Genomic DNA, 17,894 nt, shown 5'->3' on the forward strand with positions numbered 1-17,894 from the left:
CTTGAGGCCAAGCCTTGTCTCTTACCACCACATCTCATTCTCCAGGTTCCACCCTGTCCAAGTCTTCCTAACCTGAGCTGGGACTTCACCTCCTCTGGGAAGACTTCCCTGATTGCCAGTCTACCAAGGTAATCACCTTCCCCTTGGTACACTGAGGACTTTTTGCTCTAAGTTTACATTTGTTTTTTTTCTTAGTGGACTGCAGGTGTGGGATCCCAGTGAATGGCTTGCCCTCCTTGTTGGACAGAGCTCATTTTTCCCCTCAGCCGGTCCAGCACAGAGAAGGACACAGAGTAGGAGCTTTATAACACGTGCCGAATTGTTAAAATCCTTCCCTGCCCTTGCTTTGCTGTTCCCTGGACTTGACAGGCCCCTTGAAATCCATTTCCTGTTCTTTTGTCCAAAATGTACTGATCTACTGTTTTCCAGGCTCCACCTCATTCCCCAACAGCTAATGAGGTAGTTTCTTCATCCATCAGGAGTCCACAGTGCAGCAGGCAGGGTTATGAGCTCACCTAGCCCCCTTTATTTCCTCCCTCTCTTAGGCGCACGACAGACTGTATTTCCAGCCTCCCTTGAAATTGGACATGGCCTTATAATTGAATTCTGGTCAAGGGACTGTGGGTGGCAATGATGTGGCCACTTCCAGGTCTGGCCCTTGAGAACCTTCCCCATGTAGTGACTAAGTGAAGGGGACTCTGGGACGCAGTGAAGGGCAGAGCTAGAAGACAGGAGACGCCCGGGTCCCTGAATGACCGTGAGGAGCACAGCCCCTCCCTCATCAGCCAGCACTAGGCTGTGATGTGAGGAGGACTGTGTCTGATGCTGTTGCCACAGGAATGAGCCACCGTGACGAGTGCAGACACACTGGGTTCGAATCCCAGCTCTTCTACGTCTCAGCTATGTGATCTCTGTGTCTCAACCTCTCTGAGTTTGTTTCTCCTTAGGATTCTCTAGAATATTCCACAACATCCCAGACGTCTGAGACGCCCTGAGTGTGGTATCCAGTAGGTGCTCAAGAAATGGAAACCTCCTCCCATCCCTGACCCCACCTCTGGTCTCAGTCCCTGGGTTTCAGGGCAGGGCCTCGGTACGGTTCTGGGACACAGAACTGGCTGATCTTAATCTTCACTGGTCTCTGCTAACATTTGGCTTTATGTATTTTAATTGTTATTATTTTGTGCTTGTGCTGAGAACGATTTTATCAGAGAGCAGGAGTTCATAAACCTCAGGGAGGAAATAAATAGAAGACTTTTGTCTTTTATTTACAATTACAGTGTGGGCTCCAGGGCAAGGAGGGAGGCAGGTGGAGAGAATTTAGGAGGTGGTCTTTGAGGGTGGGGAGGCAATGGGGGCCAGCGTGCCAGGGTAAGCCTGGCTCAAGTGAGGCCTGAGGGACTCTGGCCACCTCTCCCAAGCTTTCAGCCTTGCAATTCTCACTTCCCTTCTCCCTCAGGGCATTTGCACATGCTGTTCCTTTTACCTAGCAGGCCATTCTACCCTTCCTATGTCTAGAATGTTCTTATTCTTGCTTTAGTCTTGGTCATTTCCTCCTGGAAGTTCTCCTTGACAGCCTAAGATGCTCTCATAGCCCTTTGGAGCTCCGTGTCACAGCTGCTGCTACAGATGGTAATTATATATTTCCTTGCTGTGCAAATGTCTGAATTACATCTGTCATCCCCCAGCAGGTCCGCTGTGGGCGGAAGTATCTTACTTGCTCCTGTGCCTAGAACAGTGCCTGGCACACAGGTGCTCTGTAAATATTTGCAGAGTAAATGAGTGAATGAATAAGTGAATGAGTAAGACTATTCATTCTCTCCCACTCCCTGTACACCTAAAAGCAGGAGCCAGCAAGCTTCTTCCATAGAGGGCCAGATAATAAATATTTTTGGATTTGTGGGCCATAACAACTGTTGTAACTACTCAACTCTGCCACTGTGATGGGAAAGCAGTCTTGGACGATATATGAATGAATGGGCATGGCTGTGCTACAATAAAATTTTACAAAACAGGCTTTGGCCCGAGGGCCACAGTGTGCTGACTCCTGTCCTAAAGCCTGCCTGCCATTTGTACCTCTGCTGTCACTTGGCATGTGGATTACTTTCCGGTGGTGTGCTGGGGGCTGACCTATAGCAACTTGCAAACTTAAATTTTCAGGAGTTTTGCAAGCTGGTTGTTAAATGCGGCCATCATTAAAAATTTAAATCATTTAACCTACAATTAGAATAAATTATACTACTCATAATGGTACTACAACATGGATAAACCTTGAGGACTCTTTGCTGAGTGAAATAAGCCAGTCACAAAAAGACAAATGCTGTATGATTCCACTTAGACGAAGTACCTGGAGTGGTCAAATTCACAGAGACAGAAAGCAGAACTGTGGTTGCCAGGGGTGGGGACTGGAGAGTTAGTGTTTAATGGGAACAGAGTTTCAGTTTGGGAAGAGGAGAAGAGTCCTGGAGATGGATGGTGGTGATGGTTGCACAATAATGTGAACGTACTCAATGTCACCGAACTATCCAGTTAAAGATAGTTAAAATGGTAAATGTAATGTTATTTGTATTTTATCACAAAAAAAACTGGAAAAGAAAAAAGGAAATACATATTCAATACTCGTCACTTCCTAATTATGTGGCGGTATATTACCACTCTCGGTTATGCACAGCTGGTGTGTCTGTGTGGTGGAAATGCCACATAAGATGCTACTGCACGAATCTTCCCAACTCCACGCTTGGACAGCGCAGAAATCAGGGCTCCCCAGACAGCCAGCTGTTCATTTACTGGCACGCCGCTGCTTATTTCCATGTGTGTCTCCTCCACTAGGTGGTGAGTTTCTGGGGCAGAAGAATATCTCAAATACTAGGATCACGAGCAGAAGCTTTAAAAATCCTGATGCCAGGGCTCATGCCAGACCAAGAATGCCAGCCACTCTGGGGTGCGACCCGGGTCTCAGTATTTTTTAAAGCCCTCAGGAGATAACACTGGGCTGCCAGGTCTCTCTCAGGTTGAGCATCTCAAACTTTAATGTACACACAACTTACCAAGTTGCTGCGGGATCTTTTTTTTTTTAATTGAAGTGTAGTTGATTTACTGGCGGACCTTGTTAAACTGCAGATTCTGATTCAGGAGATCTGGGGGAAGGGGTGGGGGGTGGCCAACGAGACTGCATTTCCACCAAGCTTCCACGCGATGTGGGTGCTGCTGGCCCATGGACCATGCTCTGAGTAACAGAGGGTCAGATGGAGGATGCTTCCTTTCAGCGGGGTGATCACATGGGCGTCCCACGCCCATCACCAGGGATGAACAAGGAGGGTGTTACAAGAACCCACTTTACAGGACAGGAGACTGAGACTGGAGGTGAAGTGACCTGCCCAAGGTAACACAGCTAGGCAGTGTGGTGGGGCTTGGACCCTGTTTTCCGAGACCCCAAATCCAGCTGCTTGACTGGGGCCACTCTGGGTAAGGGGATTGCATGGATCTGAAACAGCATCAAGCCCTTCCTTCTCCTGGATGTGTAACCACAGGTGGGTTTCTCACCCTCTCTGGGCCTCATTCCTGCCGCTCAGGGCATGGGGAGGGTTTGACTGTGATACTGGATGCCCGAGAGCCTCTTGAGCGGCCCACTCACAGAGGAGGCCCATGGCCAGGAAGGTTCTTTCTCCAGTACCTGAACTTGGGGATGGCACTTCAAGGCCCCCCTCCTCCCAGGGCAACAACCCCAGAGGGTCATGCAGTCCAGCCCTCTGCCTCAGAGCTAGGTCAAAGGGAGGGTAAGAGTGGGGTCTATCTGGGAACAAATGCATTTTGCCTCCGCAGCATTTAGCACATCCATAATTAGTTAATGCACCGTGGGACAATTTCAGAACCGAAATCATTGTAATAATCAAGATGATCACAGCCTCTGACACTGATCTCAGCTCTCTTTACATCAGGCATTATTTTAAGCCTGTATGTCTGTTACTTCATTTGCTCCTCACACTTACCCTGTAAGTTAGGGGCTATTATGAGTCCCATTTTATAGATGAAGAAATCAAGGCACAAAGAGAGAAACACAACTTGCCCCAGGTCACACAATTAGTAAGCAGCAGAGCAGGGATGTGAACCCAGGCAGTCTGGCTCCAAAACTGTGCTCCTGACCGCCTATACTCTGAGCACCTCAGGGACGGGGGACTCTCTGTCTTATTCCCTGCTGTATCCCCAGGGCCCCACACAGGGTCTGCACATAGTACAGGCTCAAGAAATAGTTTCTGAGTGAGGAAATGGGTGGGCTGGTGGAACCTCTCCCATCCCACATCTTAGCCATGTGAAACTCAGTAATAATCCCATTGCTGGCACTGAGGGATGTGTGTCTGGCTGTCTCTCTCACTAGGCTGTGAGTGCCAGGAGGACAGAAACGGTATCTAGAGATGCTCACCGCCACATCCCTGGAGCCTGGTACTCACCCTGGTATACCGCAGGTGCCAAATAAATGTCTGCTGCTGAGAGTGAAAGTCTCAGTGGAACTGGAAAAGAAGCGGGAGTGTGCGTGTGTGTTCCAGGGCTGCTGGCTGGAGGGGAAGGGGCAACGACACTAAATAGTCATGATGCTACGGTTCCGTCTCTGGGAGGTTTACTGCATCGAGCTCTTTATCTGCATGAATCCTTCTGGCCTCCCTACATGGAAGCGACAGTTACCATTCCTGTTTTACAACCAAGGAAACCAAGGTTTCACCAAGAACCCTGGCAAGGGACAGAGCCAGGACTGCACCCCAGGTCTGCGTGGCTCGAGGCTTATGACATTTCTTCTCCACACCATGGGCACCGGATGAATAATCTGTGATCACCTTCTCACCCCCAGTGCTTAGCACGGTTCTCAGCACATGGCGGCGCTCAACTATTTCCTGAGCACACGAATCAATCATGTTCACCACCTTAGCCCCAGCACCTAGCCCCTCGCCTGGCACCCAGCAGGTGCTCATCCACTGAATGGATGCACGAGTGACTGGGCGAAGGGCCGCCCGTCCCACGCCGGGGCGCTGGGCAGGCTGCTGCAGTCGCGTCTGGTCTGCTTTGCTCGCCGCTACCCCCAGGCAGACGCGAGCCAAGAGCCGATGGGCTGACAGTGCCACGAGATGGATGTGCGCCCGGCGGCCCCATCTCCCCACCGCCTGGACCCGCATGGCCTTCCATAATGCAGTCCATTAAAAGGCTTGTAAATTTTCATACACGAAAGCCTACTGTGGCATCAGCATAGACTAATTGTTGTTAAATGTGCGGGAATGTTACCGCCATGCCGCTGGAGTGATCACTCTTCCCAGCTCGGCCCAGACGCCGGCCCATTCCTCTGCAGGCGGAAAGCTTACAACGTTCGCACAAGGCCAAAAAGCAATTCGTGTCAAAAAGATCAATAATATAAAAATAAAGCATGAGAATTCTAGTTAAAGGGAATGTCATATAAATATGTGGTTCACGTCCATGATTCCAAGATTAAAAAAATCAATCAATATCGTTCTTTAGATGATGTTATTTCTAATGAGAAATACCCGGAACAACTGCAAATAACTGCTTAACTGGGGGGAAAAAGCATTAATAATTTACTTTATAAGGCATATGATACCGAATGAAAGAGGATTGCTGCTGGTTCTTAATTTGGTTGTAATATGGTGTGACAGGTTCAATGATGCTTTGGTGGGTTCTTAATATTAAATTCAAAAGGATGTTCAACTCATTATAAGTTTTACCCCAACGTGAGCAGGGCAAAGCCGGAGGGGCCAGACTGGGTTATGGGAACCAAGGAGACCTGCACCATCAAAGTTACTATGTCATCAAAGTGGAGGGTGTGGGGAGCGTGCACGCACGTGGGCCAGCCGGGGACAGTAAGCGGCGGCGGGGGACGGCGCGGACAGAAGTCTTTCTCGTTGCATCTTGCAAGTGACACCCTATTGACTAAGCACCTGCTACATGCCAAGTCCTGAGCTAGGTGTGTGGAGCAGGGTTTGAATCCCAGCTCCTTACAGTGGCTGGGCTTCTCTATCGGATCCTGCCTGGAAAAGCTCAGCAAAGTTGTATCTGAAAGGGACAGATCTGGCTGAGCGAAAAGAACTTTCCAGCCCTGACCACCTGCAAGCGTCCAATAAGGCCCTCAGTCTAGACCCTCTTAGTCCCGTCAGTAACCTTGCAGACTCCTCAGAAGCTCTGTTCAGCCCTCCAAGTTGAGGTCTGCATCTTCCACCCTCTGCTCTGCTGGTGAGGAGCTGTGTGAGCTTAGACAAGCAGCTTAACCTCTCTGAAACCCAAGTTCTCACCTGTAAGAGAAGACGATACCACTGGTGCCTCCCTTGCCCTGCTGCTGAGAGGTGGCAACGCGTGAGAGGCGTTGCTAAATACTCGGCAACTTCTGCTGGCTGGCAGCCCAGCCTGAGTTACCACCCACCACCAAGTGCTGGGCGCTGAGCCTGTTACCTCACCTGAGAATGGGGGAGAGCAGAAGCCTCCTCATGGGCTCGTGGGAGGAATAAATGTGACGAGGCAAGTTTCAGCTCATCAGCTAGGAGCGCCGACCAACATGCTGGGCTTTGTTCTCACGGCTTTTCGAGTATCAACTCATTTAACTCTCTCATCGACTCTATGGGACGGGTACTATTATCATCATCTCCATTTAAAAGCTAAGGAAGAGGAGGCCCAGAGACGTTAAGTGACTCGCCCAGGATCATACAGCTGGGAAGGGGATGAGCTACGACGCAAGCCTGTGCCAACGTGGCTCCAAGCCCATGTGTGTCCCCGTGCTCATCTTTCCCAGTGGGGCCTGCTGGTCAGTGAGGCCATTCCTCCCTGGCCTTGCCAGCTGGTAAGGCCTGCACTGTCTAACATCTGTGGTGTCCCCAAGGGGGCCCCACTTACAAAGAGATGGTCATGCCAGTGCTGGGAGTGACAGAGAGGAGGTCGTTTGGAGAGTGGGAGAATTATAGCATCAAAGATAGCTGGAAAAGCAAATAATGTTAAAAGGCGAAAAGAAAAAAAAAAGGATCCTATAATTAAATTTCAGCTCAAAAGGAAGGGCAGGAGTCCTAGAGGCAGATGTGAAACAGAGGGGAGTACGGGAACCAAACTAGGACACCATGCAGGGCTGGGGTGGGGGGGCCCGGGGCCCGGGCAGGGAGGCACCAGCCTGTCTCAGGTGAGCTGAGCTCTGAGGATGCCCTCCATGACCTTCTCGGGCAACTCAGCTGCAGGAACAGGGACTGACCCCCTGGGGGTCTTGTCCTGGGCTGGAACCCCCTTCCCCACCCACAACTGCCTGTGAAGGAGAAGCCAGAGTCCTCAGTGTCTGGGGCTGGGACAGATGCTGGGGGAAGTGAACCGATGACTTCAGGTTCTGGGCACTGGATAGGGGCAGAGAGCAGGAGCTCAGGGAAGGGGTGCAAGGGGCACAGCCTCCTCCTCTCAGTCATCTTCGAAAGGCCAGCCCTACTTCCTATGCAGAGGTATTAGGAGGCTGAGGGATCCTGTTAAAACCTGAGTCAGAGCTGGTCCCTCCTCTGCTCTAAAGTCTCCCATGGCTCCCACCTCAGAGTCACAGCCAAAGGCCTTAAAGTAGCCCCAGGGCCCTGACTGATCTGATGCCCATAAAGATGACTTATGCTAAGTGGCACACTGGGTACATGCTGGGGACATGCTGTGAAAGATGAGGGCTCCAAGTCTGGCCAGCGGTGGGTCTGCCAGCGAGGGCTTCTCCACTTCTCGAGGATCTGACACTTGAAAGGAGTTAATCAGAAAAAGAGATGGTACAGAGAGAGCTTCCTGGACAGAGAGAACAGCAGTGCAACACCCTGAGGTGGTAACAAGCCGGGCTGCCTGCTGGCTCAGGGGAGAGGCTGGCAGGGGCCAGACGGCAGAGGGACCCAGTGGCCTTGGATTTCTGCCCTAAGGGCTTTCTCTATCCCCACTACCCTCCTGGGCCTGGATTCACGCCCCTCGGTTCTCTCTGTGCCTCAGGCACTGAATGGATGGCAGTTGTCTCCTCTGAGCCTCAGTTTTCTCATCTGTAAAGTGGGGATAATCCCAGAACCTCCCCTTGACAGAAACATCATGAAGAACATGTGAAATAATCATTTAGAAAGCGTGCAGCCCACAGTAGGTGTGCAGTTAAAGTCATTTCAGGAGACTTCTCTAACACAGGCAGGGCCCAGCTGCAGGGCCAAGCCTGGCTGCTGATTAACTGGCAGGAGTGGGCAACTAAGCCTCAGCAACGTCCAATCAGGAGGCCGCACTGTGGCCACCTGGTCTCAGCTCTCTCTTCCTGTCTCCTGTCGGCCTGGCCTGGGTCTGATCAATCACCAGGATCCTGGCAGGTGCAGTGGGCAAAAGGAGAGAATTTCCAGCTCTCTACCCACCTGAAAGTGACAGGGACTCATGGCAGACGGTGTGGTGCCTTTGGCTGAGTGAGGCCCCCAGGGAAGGACCTGGAATGCCTCAGAACACGGCAGGTTATGATGTCTCATCTCTGATCAGGGTGGCACCCTGAATCCCACATGGATCAGGCTGGTAGAGTGTCCTCACCTCGTTTTACAGACGGCACAGTGACGGCTCATTCAACTAGGGGTAGACATACTTATTTGCCGACTGACTGAGTCATTCACTCCTCCAACCAACATCCACCAAGGCCGGGAGTGTCAGACTGGCGGCCACTGTGCCACACTTTGCCACCTAAACCACCCACAGGGGAGGCGGCAGGACCACATCTTTTGCTTTCTTGCAAACCCCTATTTCAACATTTCCTCTCTGCTCCCCCCTGGACAGAACTTCTACTGGGTCTTCTCTTGGACTCCCATCAGCCATTGGGGTTTGTCTGGGAGATGTACCCCAATCCATTGGAAGAAATACAAAGGAGAAGAGACAAAAGCGCAGGACTGCTGACACTCCCCACTGGGCCCCCGGAGGGCCATGCCAGGCCTGAAGCTGAGGAGGCTACGTGCTCTCTGCGTCTCCCGTCACTCTCCCCCAGAACCAGGAGGGGAGAAGGCACGCCCTGCACAGAGATGGAGGCCTAAGAACTTGGTGCTGGGAAAATGAGCCTGCTTTCCTCCTTGGGACGTGTCTCATCACCCAGGACCTCTCTAAGCAGGCTGGGCTTCTCACCAACAGGCAGTCGCATTTCTTACATGGAGACTGGGCTGGAAGAGGTAGGCAGAGGAACCACCAGGCCGGCTGAGGCCTCTGCTTGGTAAGGGCACAGGGTCACTTGTGCCATGTTCTACTGGTTGAAGTGGAAGCAGGCCCAGATTCAAAGAATGGAGACACAGGCTTCACCTCTTGATGGGGGAACACCAGGACACAGTGCAGGTGTGCAGCCATCACAGGGACAGTGCGACCGTGAAGTTCAGCAAGTAAGTGGAATCTCTCATCCAGGAGATAGACTCCTGGATGTCATTTCAATCACAGGCACTGAACTCCTAGGGACACTATACAAGTATTTGTTGAGTAGACCCACAAGGCACCAAATAGAAGGGTGGCCCTTTCAGTTCTAACACAGATATCTTTCCTCCCTCACACCAGGAAGAGGAGTCAGGTTGACTACAAGGCTGTGACCTTCACTGGGCCTAGTATCTAGAACACGGCCTGGAATGCAGCAGGTACTCAATAAATGTTTGTTGAGTGAATAAATGATTGTATAGACTCAACTAATGATCTAATATGTCTCTTTGTAAGTGGCGTCTTGGCCCCCACTCTGACCTCCTAGAAGGTAGTCATGCCACATGAGCCCCCTCTAACCCTGAGAGGACAGGTTGAGGACATTCTCAGCCCCAAGCAACCAAACACACCCACCCACAATGAGAACAAATGACTTGCTGACCAGTTGACAGAGAATCTCATTGAACCTCATGCAATCCGATGAGCTGTCCCTATTTACAGATCAAAAAATAGTGGCTCAGAGACACGAAGACACATAAGCAGTGTTAGGGTGACTTAGAGCTTGGATGTCTGACCACAACACTCTCCCACCTGCCCTGGGGGTCAGAGTACATGTCAGCCCCCTTGGTTCCCAAGCTGCTATGTTTCATTCAGGCCCAGGTGAACGTATCTGCTCCAACTCAACTGCAAGGGTTTTCCACCATGCAGGCCACATCTCCTTCATGGCGGAAGAGAAAGGAAGCAGGGAAGAAAAAACTTCCCAGCACTGGCCTTGCCATCTTCTGGCTGGGCCACTGCACACACTCCTTAGAAAAGTTTCACCTCTGATTTAGCATAACAAAACTTTTAATTTAGATGTTTTTATCTCTCTCTCTCCAAGTAAAAATAAGTTTAAAATAATGACTGTAATAAATGAAGGTAATTAATTGTAGTTTGTTCCTTTACTGTCTAGTCAGCTTAATTTTACCTTTTCAACTAATAATGAGAAAATAATTTTTGTGCTCGGAGGGTTAATGATATGTAACTGCGAGAACTGCTAATTGCATGTTGCAATCCATCCATCAACAACCCCATCTGTGCGACTTGATTATGTTTGCTAAATTATTGCTTTGAATTATCTTTCATAAAGCAACTTTTGTAATTAGCGGGGCTTTCGTCTTGCTCTTTTCTCTGCGCGCAAGGATATTCAAACTTTGGCCATTTCAAGCTGTCTCCATTAAGCCACCTTCTCTGGCTGTCTTTGTTTCCCTGAGCAGGGGGAATCAAGACTGTCCTTTAAGCAATCAAGGCGGAGAGGAAAAGCTTCCTTGATTCACAGCAGGGCAAATTCACTTCCTCTCCGCCCCCCTCCCACCAGCGCTAGCGCGCGCGCGCACACGACACACACACACACACACACACACACACACACATGAAAGAAAGAAAGAGGAAAAAAGACCACACATATATAGTATGAAAAGATAAAAGGATGCTCAGATTCTGTATACATCCAGGGTTGGTGGAGTGAAATTAAGGAATGAACTTGAACATGCTATATTTCAACAAGAGGCCCGCACTGGGGAAGAAGGAATGACGGGTCCGATATTCAGCCTTGGCGTTTTATGGGTTAGTTTATGTGACTCTGGAAGGTGTTTGCCTCGGGGAATATTCCTGGGAGGTGATTAATGCCCACTTGGGAATCCTCAGCTCCGAGCCCAGAGCCTAGTGGATGGCGAGAGGGAAGCGGTATAAAGGATGAGCCCTCATTAAAAAAATTAAAATGAAAATCAAATTTGGATTATAAACGGCCTGTGTGTCTGCAGTTTGTTCTGGATGAAGAAGATGCTTTTTATTAACACCTTTCTTTGCCGGCACTTCTCCCCTGAGGCGCTGGGAGGGACATGGCGGCCGCAATGGATTAGTCAATAGATCATGAGGAAAGCAGGGGTTTCGGGAATAAAACTCCAGACAAATGTAGTCTTTTTGGTACATTAAAGGGACGATGGAAAACCCTCTTAAGAAAATTAACGAAGTTCTTTGAAGATCCCCAGCTATTAAAACAGTGTCTATTCAACATGCCACATGGGTTTGGTAATGAGAATTCAGCTTTGTCTCTTTTGGTCCCATTAAGACTCTCCTCCTGCACTTACTGAGCACCAACTGTGTGCCAGACACCCTCCACCCTGCCTAGTTCTCAGAATTCCAGGCAACTGCCTTCACCCTGCTTAATTCTTAGAGTTCTTACAGTTAGCCTCAGTTACTAAATGAGGAGAGCTGCAGCTCAGAGAGGTTAAGGAACTTCCCCCAGGCCACACAGCTAGTGTAACAGGCAGTGCTGAGATTCAAGCCAGGCCCATCTGAGTCTGACTGGCATGTGCTTTCCACCACGCTGCACCTGGGTCTTTGGATCATTGCTGAAATCCAATGTTTAACTCTTTCTCCTACTGAAAAGATTACGTAAGTTATGCCTGCTTCCTATAGGCACAGAAAACCCCCTTCTTTTGGATAAAAAGCTTTGAACATCTAGTTAGGTAAGGGGCAGATTCCAGTCCAGGCATAGTGGAGGCCAAATAAACCTGTGTTGAAAGTGACTGATAACAGGACTAATAAAATAACAAGACTTCTAATACGGAAGGCAATGTTCTAAGCACTCCATGGGTATTAACTGTGTTCTTCCTCAGTCATAACCCTACGAAATAGCTATAATTATGATCCAGTTTTGCAGAGTATGAAACAGAGGAAGAGAGAGGTCAAGTGACTTGCCTAAGGTCAAACAGCTAGTAACTGGCAGAGGCAGGATTCAAACCCAGGTTGACTCTGGAGTCTGTGTTCTTCACTCCCGAGCAGCTCTCTATGAGCCAGGCATTGCACCAAACCCTTTCCCTGCATTATATTTCAGTTAATTCTAAAAACAACATGAAAAGATCTATAGTGTCTATTCCCCTTCAACCGACAGGGAAACTGAGGTTCTCAGTGGCTAAAAGAAGCTCCACCGCACCAAGTCAAGCAAGGGAACAGCCGAGAAAGCGATGCTCTACATGAGCGGCTCAATGCCTGTCTTTGGGCTGTGCAGAGGGATCAGCTGCCCGAGAGGGCTTGTGTGCTGAGTGCCCCTCACGGGACCATAAGCTGGCAGATGGGGACCTCTTTTTTTTTTTAAAATACAAAGCCTTGACAACACATTCCCAACATTATTGGTCTTCTTTCTGTTTTCTCCCCTCTTTCAGCTTAGGCAACCTCACAACCAAATGAATCAACACTGGATGGCCCTATAAATAAATAAGCACATCAGTCAACTTAGTAATAAAATGAAAGGATGAAAAATATGGAAATCAGCGACATTCGTGTAAATCCAGTTATTGTTTACTTTAATATTGCCTTATGCGCTTATGTGGTTCCAAAGAGATTTCAAGTAACTTGGCAGACGACATACTTAAAATGCATCTCTACTACTGAGCTCTGAGAAGGGCCAATCCTTCTAGGGTCCTGCCTGAATCCAGGGGAAGGCTGAAAAGAGCCCCCTAAAGACAGAATATCTGAGAAATGGCCTCCCCTTCCATTCCCGACTCAGTGTAATTCCATTCTTTTCCTAGCCTGCCTCCTGCGCCAGCCAGACAAGCAGACATTCTCAGAATCCTGGTCACAAAGTCAAGCAAAGGGGAGAAATGGGGGAGGTTCGGCTCCATTCCAGGGCTCCAGGAAGGCAAGAGAAAAAACTGGCTGAAGACAGCTCAGCTGCTGCTAAAGGAACCAGGGCCTATGGGTTGGCAGGAGAGGACGTGAACAGTGCTGATTTTGTACACTGAGAGGGTGGGTGGTAGAGAGGATTTTAGGGCAGGCTGGTGACTGTCTGGATTGATCTGGAAGGCTGCCTTAGAGAATCAAAGCAGAGCAGAATGCCAGGGGAGAGCAAAGGTTACCAAGTTCAAATCTCTGATTTTAAGAACGGGAAACTAAGCCTGGAAGGTAAGGTGGTTCGTTCGAGGTCACAGATATTAGATGCAGCAGAGCATAAGGCTGGGCAAAGTCTAGGGAGCAGGGATTTCTTGGGATCAGACACTGGAATCCCATCAAACAGAACAGAGAACCCATTCTTATCACAACACCACTGGCTGATCTGCAGGCCAAGGGGCAGAGTTTGCAATGAGGGTAGGGAAGTTTCTCCCAAGCTTCCAGAGGCTGCTGGTATTCTCTGGCAACTCCAGATGGGATAGGAGAGGGAACTGGGGAATATTTTTGTGACATGCCACGGGCCTTGGGTCTTACCTCAGCTTGGAAGCTTTTTAATACAGGAGCCACCATCTCTCTGATTTCCTGAAAAAGAGATCAGCGAAGAGTTCACCATGGTGCCACTTGGGACACCCCCATGGCCCCTGCTTGCCGCTCATTGTTGTCCCCCAAATCAGCACTTCCCAAGTGTGTCCTGTGGAACCTGCACTCCATGGGATTTCATAAGGGTTCCTCACTTACACACCTACAGATAGACACAAACACACACAAAGGTGCCAAGCCAGATCAGACCGGGACACATCAAGCACATCAAGTTTCTTCCCTGCAGGACTTTCTGGCGCCTTTAATATAATGCACACTGGGCATTTCTGGAAGAGGGAGAGAGGAAGCAGCGTTTCCCAAATGGATTTGATCATGGAATGCTCTTTCGTGCAAAGTACCCTGTGGGACTCGTAGTCCATCATGGGACATTCTTTGGAGTGGAGACGCTCCACACCCAGAACCATGTCATCAAAGTCCCTTCATGAAAACTTTCTGCCCTTTAGGTGTTGCTCGGGGGCCATCTCCTCAGGTTGCCATCTCTGCTTCCTCCAGCAAGACTGCATTTTGCATTTTAGCAACATCACTCTGTAATGTTTCTCTTTCCTCACCAGAATGGCAGTTTCTGGGACCTTGGTTGGGTTACCCTCTAGGCCACCCAGCTCAGAGGAAGGGCTCTGTAAATGTTTGATGAACTATACAGCACTGGGCTCTCTTCAGATGGAAGCCTCCTATTTTTGGACCCTAATTTCCTGCCTTTCACAAGTGACCTTGATGTTCCCAGCCCGAAGGGCTCCCCTGGTGGACTCCCATGAGGTCCCTCCAGCACGCAAAAGGGATGCCTTTTAGAACTGAGTGTCCTGAGATCCCAACCCTACCTGCTCCAGTTTCCTCTGAGACCCACTGGTGACTCTTTCAAACTCTTGCCAGCTACAGCCCACAGAAACCCTATGGGAGGAGGAGCTGAGGGAGCTTGGCAGAGTGAGGAGAGAGGGGGTAGCAGAGAGAAACAGGAAAAGAAGAGATGGGCTGAAGAATATATAAGTTCAGGTGAAGAATAATACCCTTAATTATGAAATAGGGTTGTGTTGCTTCTGTCCCTGGAAACAATCCTTCTTTTGGGTCCTGAGTACCCCTCCTCACTGATTTGTGTCCCCAGTGCTTCCCAGATCTGCTGATACCCTGGGGATCTCCAGGAGGGACATATGGAGTGATGTGATCATAAGGAACGCTGGGTGCACAAGCAGAGCAGTGGAAAAAGAAACTTATGAAAACCTAGGTTGCAGATTGCAAACTCAAATGCCCACAGAGGCTGGAGGAAGCGGACATGAGGGAGACAGACTAGGAGGTCCTATGGCAACTCTCAGGAGAACACAGCACATTTTTAATGGGAATGGCAGCTGCTCAGCTCTTCCTGATGACTGCCACATGGGCATGGAGCCTCTTTGTGGCCAGATCTACCCAATAATCGCAAAAGATCCTGGAAAACCAGGTTTTTGGGTGAAATCTGAGATGCTAAATGTTGGCAACTTCCTGTAAAATTCGACAGATTTTACAGACCAAATAAAACACATTGGCAGGAAACCTTTGGCCCAATTTAGGAAATGTTAGTGCCGGAAGGGGCTGAGAAACCATCTCTCTGGCCCCCTGAATTTACAGAAAGGGACACAGAGGTCTCAAGGGGAGCTGGCTTGCCCAAGGTCCGAAAGAGAATGAATAGCACAGGTGGAATTTGAATGCAGATCAACAGACTCTCCAAACAGGCTCTCTTCACAACCCCACACTCAAGTGAACTTAGGGGATTCAAATCTGAGGGCTATAGGGGGCGGCTGGTGGGACTTTGGGCCAATGCCAACCATTTCTAGAAGCCCATTTCCCTGCCTGCTTAACCCCTGGGGGAAACTGAGCAAAGGCACCAGGAGGAGGTAAGCTGGGCATAAGCCAGATGATGTTCTTAAATAAAGCCTTGGCATGACTCTTCCCATCAGGAGAGACTAGTTCCAAATATGAGAATTTTCAGAGGCGTGACTATAATAGGAATGGAAACTTATTCCTCCTAATTACATAATTGCATAATTATGCAGTATTAAAATTATGTAAGCTGAACTCAGAGGCTTAAAACCTGGCCTGGATTTCCCTCATCACCTGGGGGTTCCCACGTGGCCTGGGGAAGGAGGACAAGGTGGTGGGCTGTGAAGAGCAGCGGCCGTTTCATCTCTGCCTCTCAGAGACTGGAGTGTCAGAGGCAAAGCTTCTGTACTCTCATTCTGGGCAGAAAAATCAGTTTAAAGACCAAGCTGTTCTCTATTCTAGGAGGGAAGGAAAGGATACTCAGAATCTCCTTCTGCCTTCTTAGCTCCCAGAGCCCAACCAAGGACTTGACTTGGCCTTTCTGATTCCTTACTCCTTTCAAAGCATACCCTCCCCTCAGCTCTCAAACCTGGTTCCTCTCAGACTTGCTCCATGGACGAGTCCTAACTAGACCCTACTTCCCACTCTTGCCTTGGAGAATCAAAGATATTTATGACTTGTGTGAGGAGGATTTCACAGCTAAGAGAATGACCCCTCTGTGCTCATGCGCCTGATTCCTGGGCAGGCCTGCCTCTTCTCCAGCTTCCCATGGTCCCCTCCTCTATCAGCAAGATGGCGACAGGACCCCGAGGTGATTCTAAACAGAGTGGGATCAACATGTTCAAGTCTGATACCTCTGGAATAGGAGACCCTGCCTGGTCCTCCTCCAAAATCCAAGCCACCTCAGCAGGTTAGGACAGAGAGAGAGAGAGAGAGAGAGAGAGATCAACTGTTAACCCTCTGCTGACCACAGAGAAGCACAGCTTTAGGGGTGGGCGGGGCATCTGTTTCCTATAATGGTTCTGATGGGTTACATCCCTGCCAACATTATATGGAGTCAGAAGGTTTTCTTTTTCCTATCTGTGTTTATTCTCATCATTTTTGGAGAGGAGAGGGGAGGTAATTAGGTTTATTTGTTCATTTAATGGAGGTACTGAGGATTGAACCCAGGACCTCATGCGTGCTAGGCATGTGCTCTACCACCGAGCTATACCCTTGCCTGTATTCTCATCACCTTTTTTTTTTTTTTTTTTAAATCTGAGAAGCAACAGGGGGCATGATAGAGGAGGAAAAGGAATTCACACATTTACGCCTGTGAAGAAAGAAACTTGTCCATTCTGGTCTCTTCCCCTGGGGGGCTCTTACATTGCGGGGGCTGGTCATTATCTGGACCACCCTCATGGCAGCTGGGAAAGACAAAGCTGGTGGCTGGAGCTACAAAGGAGGAGGTGAAGGGGAAGAATGAGGCACGTTTATGGGGTGTGGGGAGACAGTTTCAGAGACGGAGATCGAGAGAAGGACCGGAGAGGGTGATCGAGTCTACAGCCGTCATCTCCCAGATGCCAATGGGAAAGCAAAATAAGATCAAGAACTCTAGACAAATTGTCTTTGCCGTCAAGGCCAAGTATTTGACTTAGACATTAACATGAGGGGAAAATGGATGTTTTATAGAGCCCTCAAACACAATGACTTCCATGGAAAAGCATCCTGCCCTTACTCTAGACAGCACCGCTGAGCACCACCATACCAAGAAACACTAAAAGGACGGGGGCTGTAATTTTTCTTTGTGGCTAATTAGCTTCTTTTCTTGTTAGTCACTTATGTCTACAGTTTTCAAAATATAGTTTGAACAGAGAAAAATCTGCATTCCTACTGAGTTAATTCTATAACAGCAACTATACTGTACCTCAGGTACATTTTTCTTAAATTCCCGGCGGAGTTCAATTAAATGTTTATGAGAATGTTCACTCTCCTCCTGCCGTGCAGACAGCTCAGAAGCGACGGAATTAAGCTCCTTCTGGAACAATAGAAAAAAGAGAGAAAGAGAAAAGAAAAAGATTTTTTTTCCTTCTTCTCCTCTTTAATCATCGTACAAAACAGCATTCCGAACAAGTTTTCTTAACTTACAAAAAGCTGAGAAAAGACAAGATATTGACTACTGGCACAAATGAATAATTTACGAAACTGAGGATGCAACCAAAAAAAAAAAAAATCTAGGACAGCTTTTTTTTGCTTGTCGGAAGTCAGGCCAGATCAATAATCTCCCATAAAGTTGGGTGGAGGTTTTTTTTTTTTTTTTTCATTTCTCCCCTACCCCTCTGCCCCACCTCTTAAATTTCCAAAGGAGTGATGGCATAAGCTTGTCAGTAACTGTAGAAAACATCTCCAAACCGTGTCAAAAT

The 17,894-nt window shown here is 48.9% G+C and overlaps 1 protein-coding gene across 1 annotated transcript in view; it reads right to left on the bottom strand.

Annotated features, from left to right (window-relative positions):
* CUX2 (cut like homeobox 2) overlaps positions 1 to 17,477 on the bottom strand; it is a 98,816-nt gene extending 81,339 nt beyond the window's left edge. The window contains exons 1-2 of the mRNA XM_031442714.2: positions 17,399 to 17,477; positions 13,639 to 13,686 (exon numbers count right to left, since the gene is read on the bottom strand). Of these exons, the coding sequence (XP_031298574.2) occupies positions 13,639 to 13,674 (36 nt within the window). The 5' untranslated portion in view covers positions 13,675 to 13,686; positions 17,399 to 17,477. The remainder of the gene's footprint in view (positions 1 to 13,638; positions 13,687 to 17,398) is intronic.
* Positions 17,478 to 17,894: the final 417 nt, after the last annotated feature.

Source organism: Camelus dromedarius, chromosome 31, assembly GCF_036321535.1.
Source record: "Camelus dromedarius isolate mCamDro1 chromosome 31, mCamDro1.pat, whole genome shotgun sequence".
Taxonomy (NCBI): Eukaryota; Metazoa; Chordata; class Mammalia; order Artiodactyla; family Camelidae; genus Camelus; species Camelus dromedarius.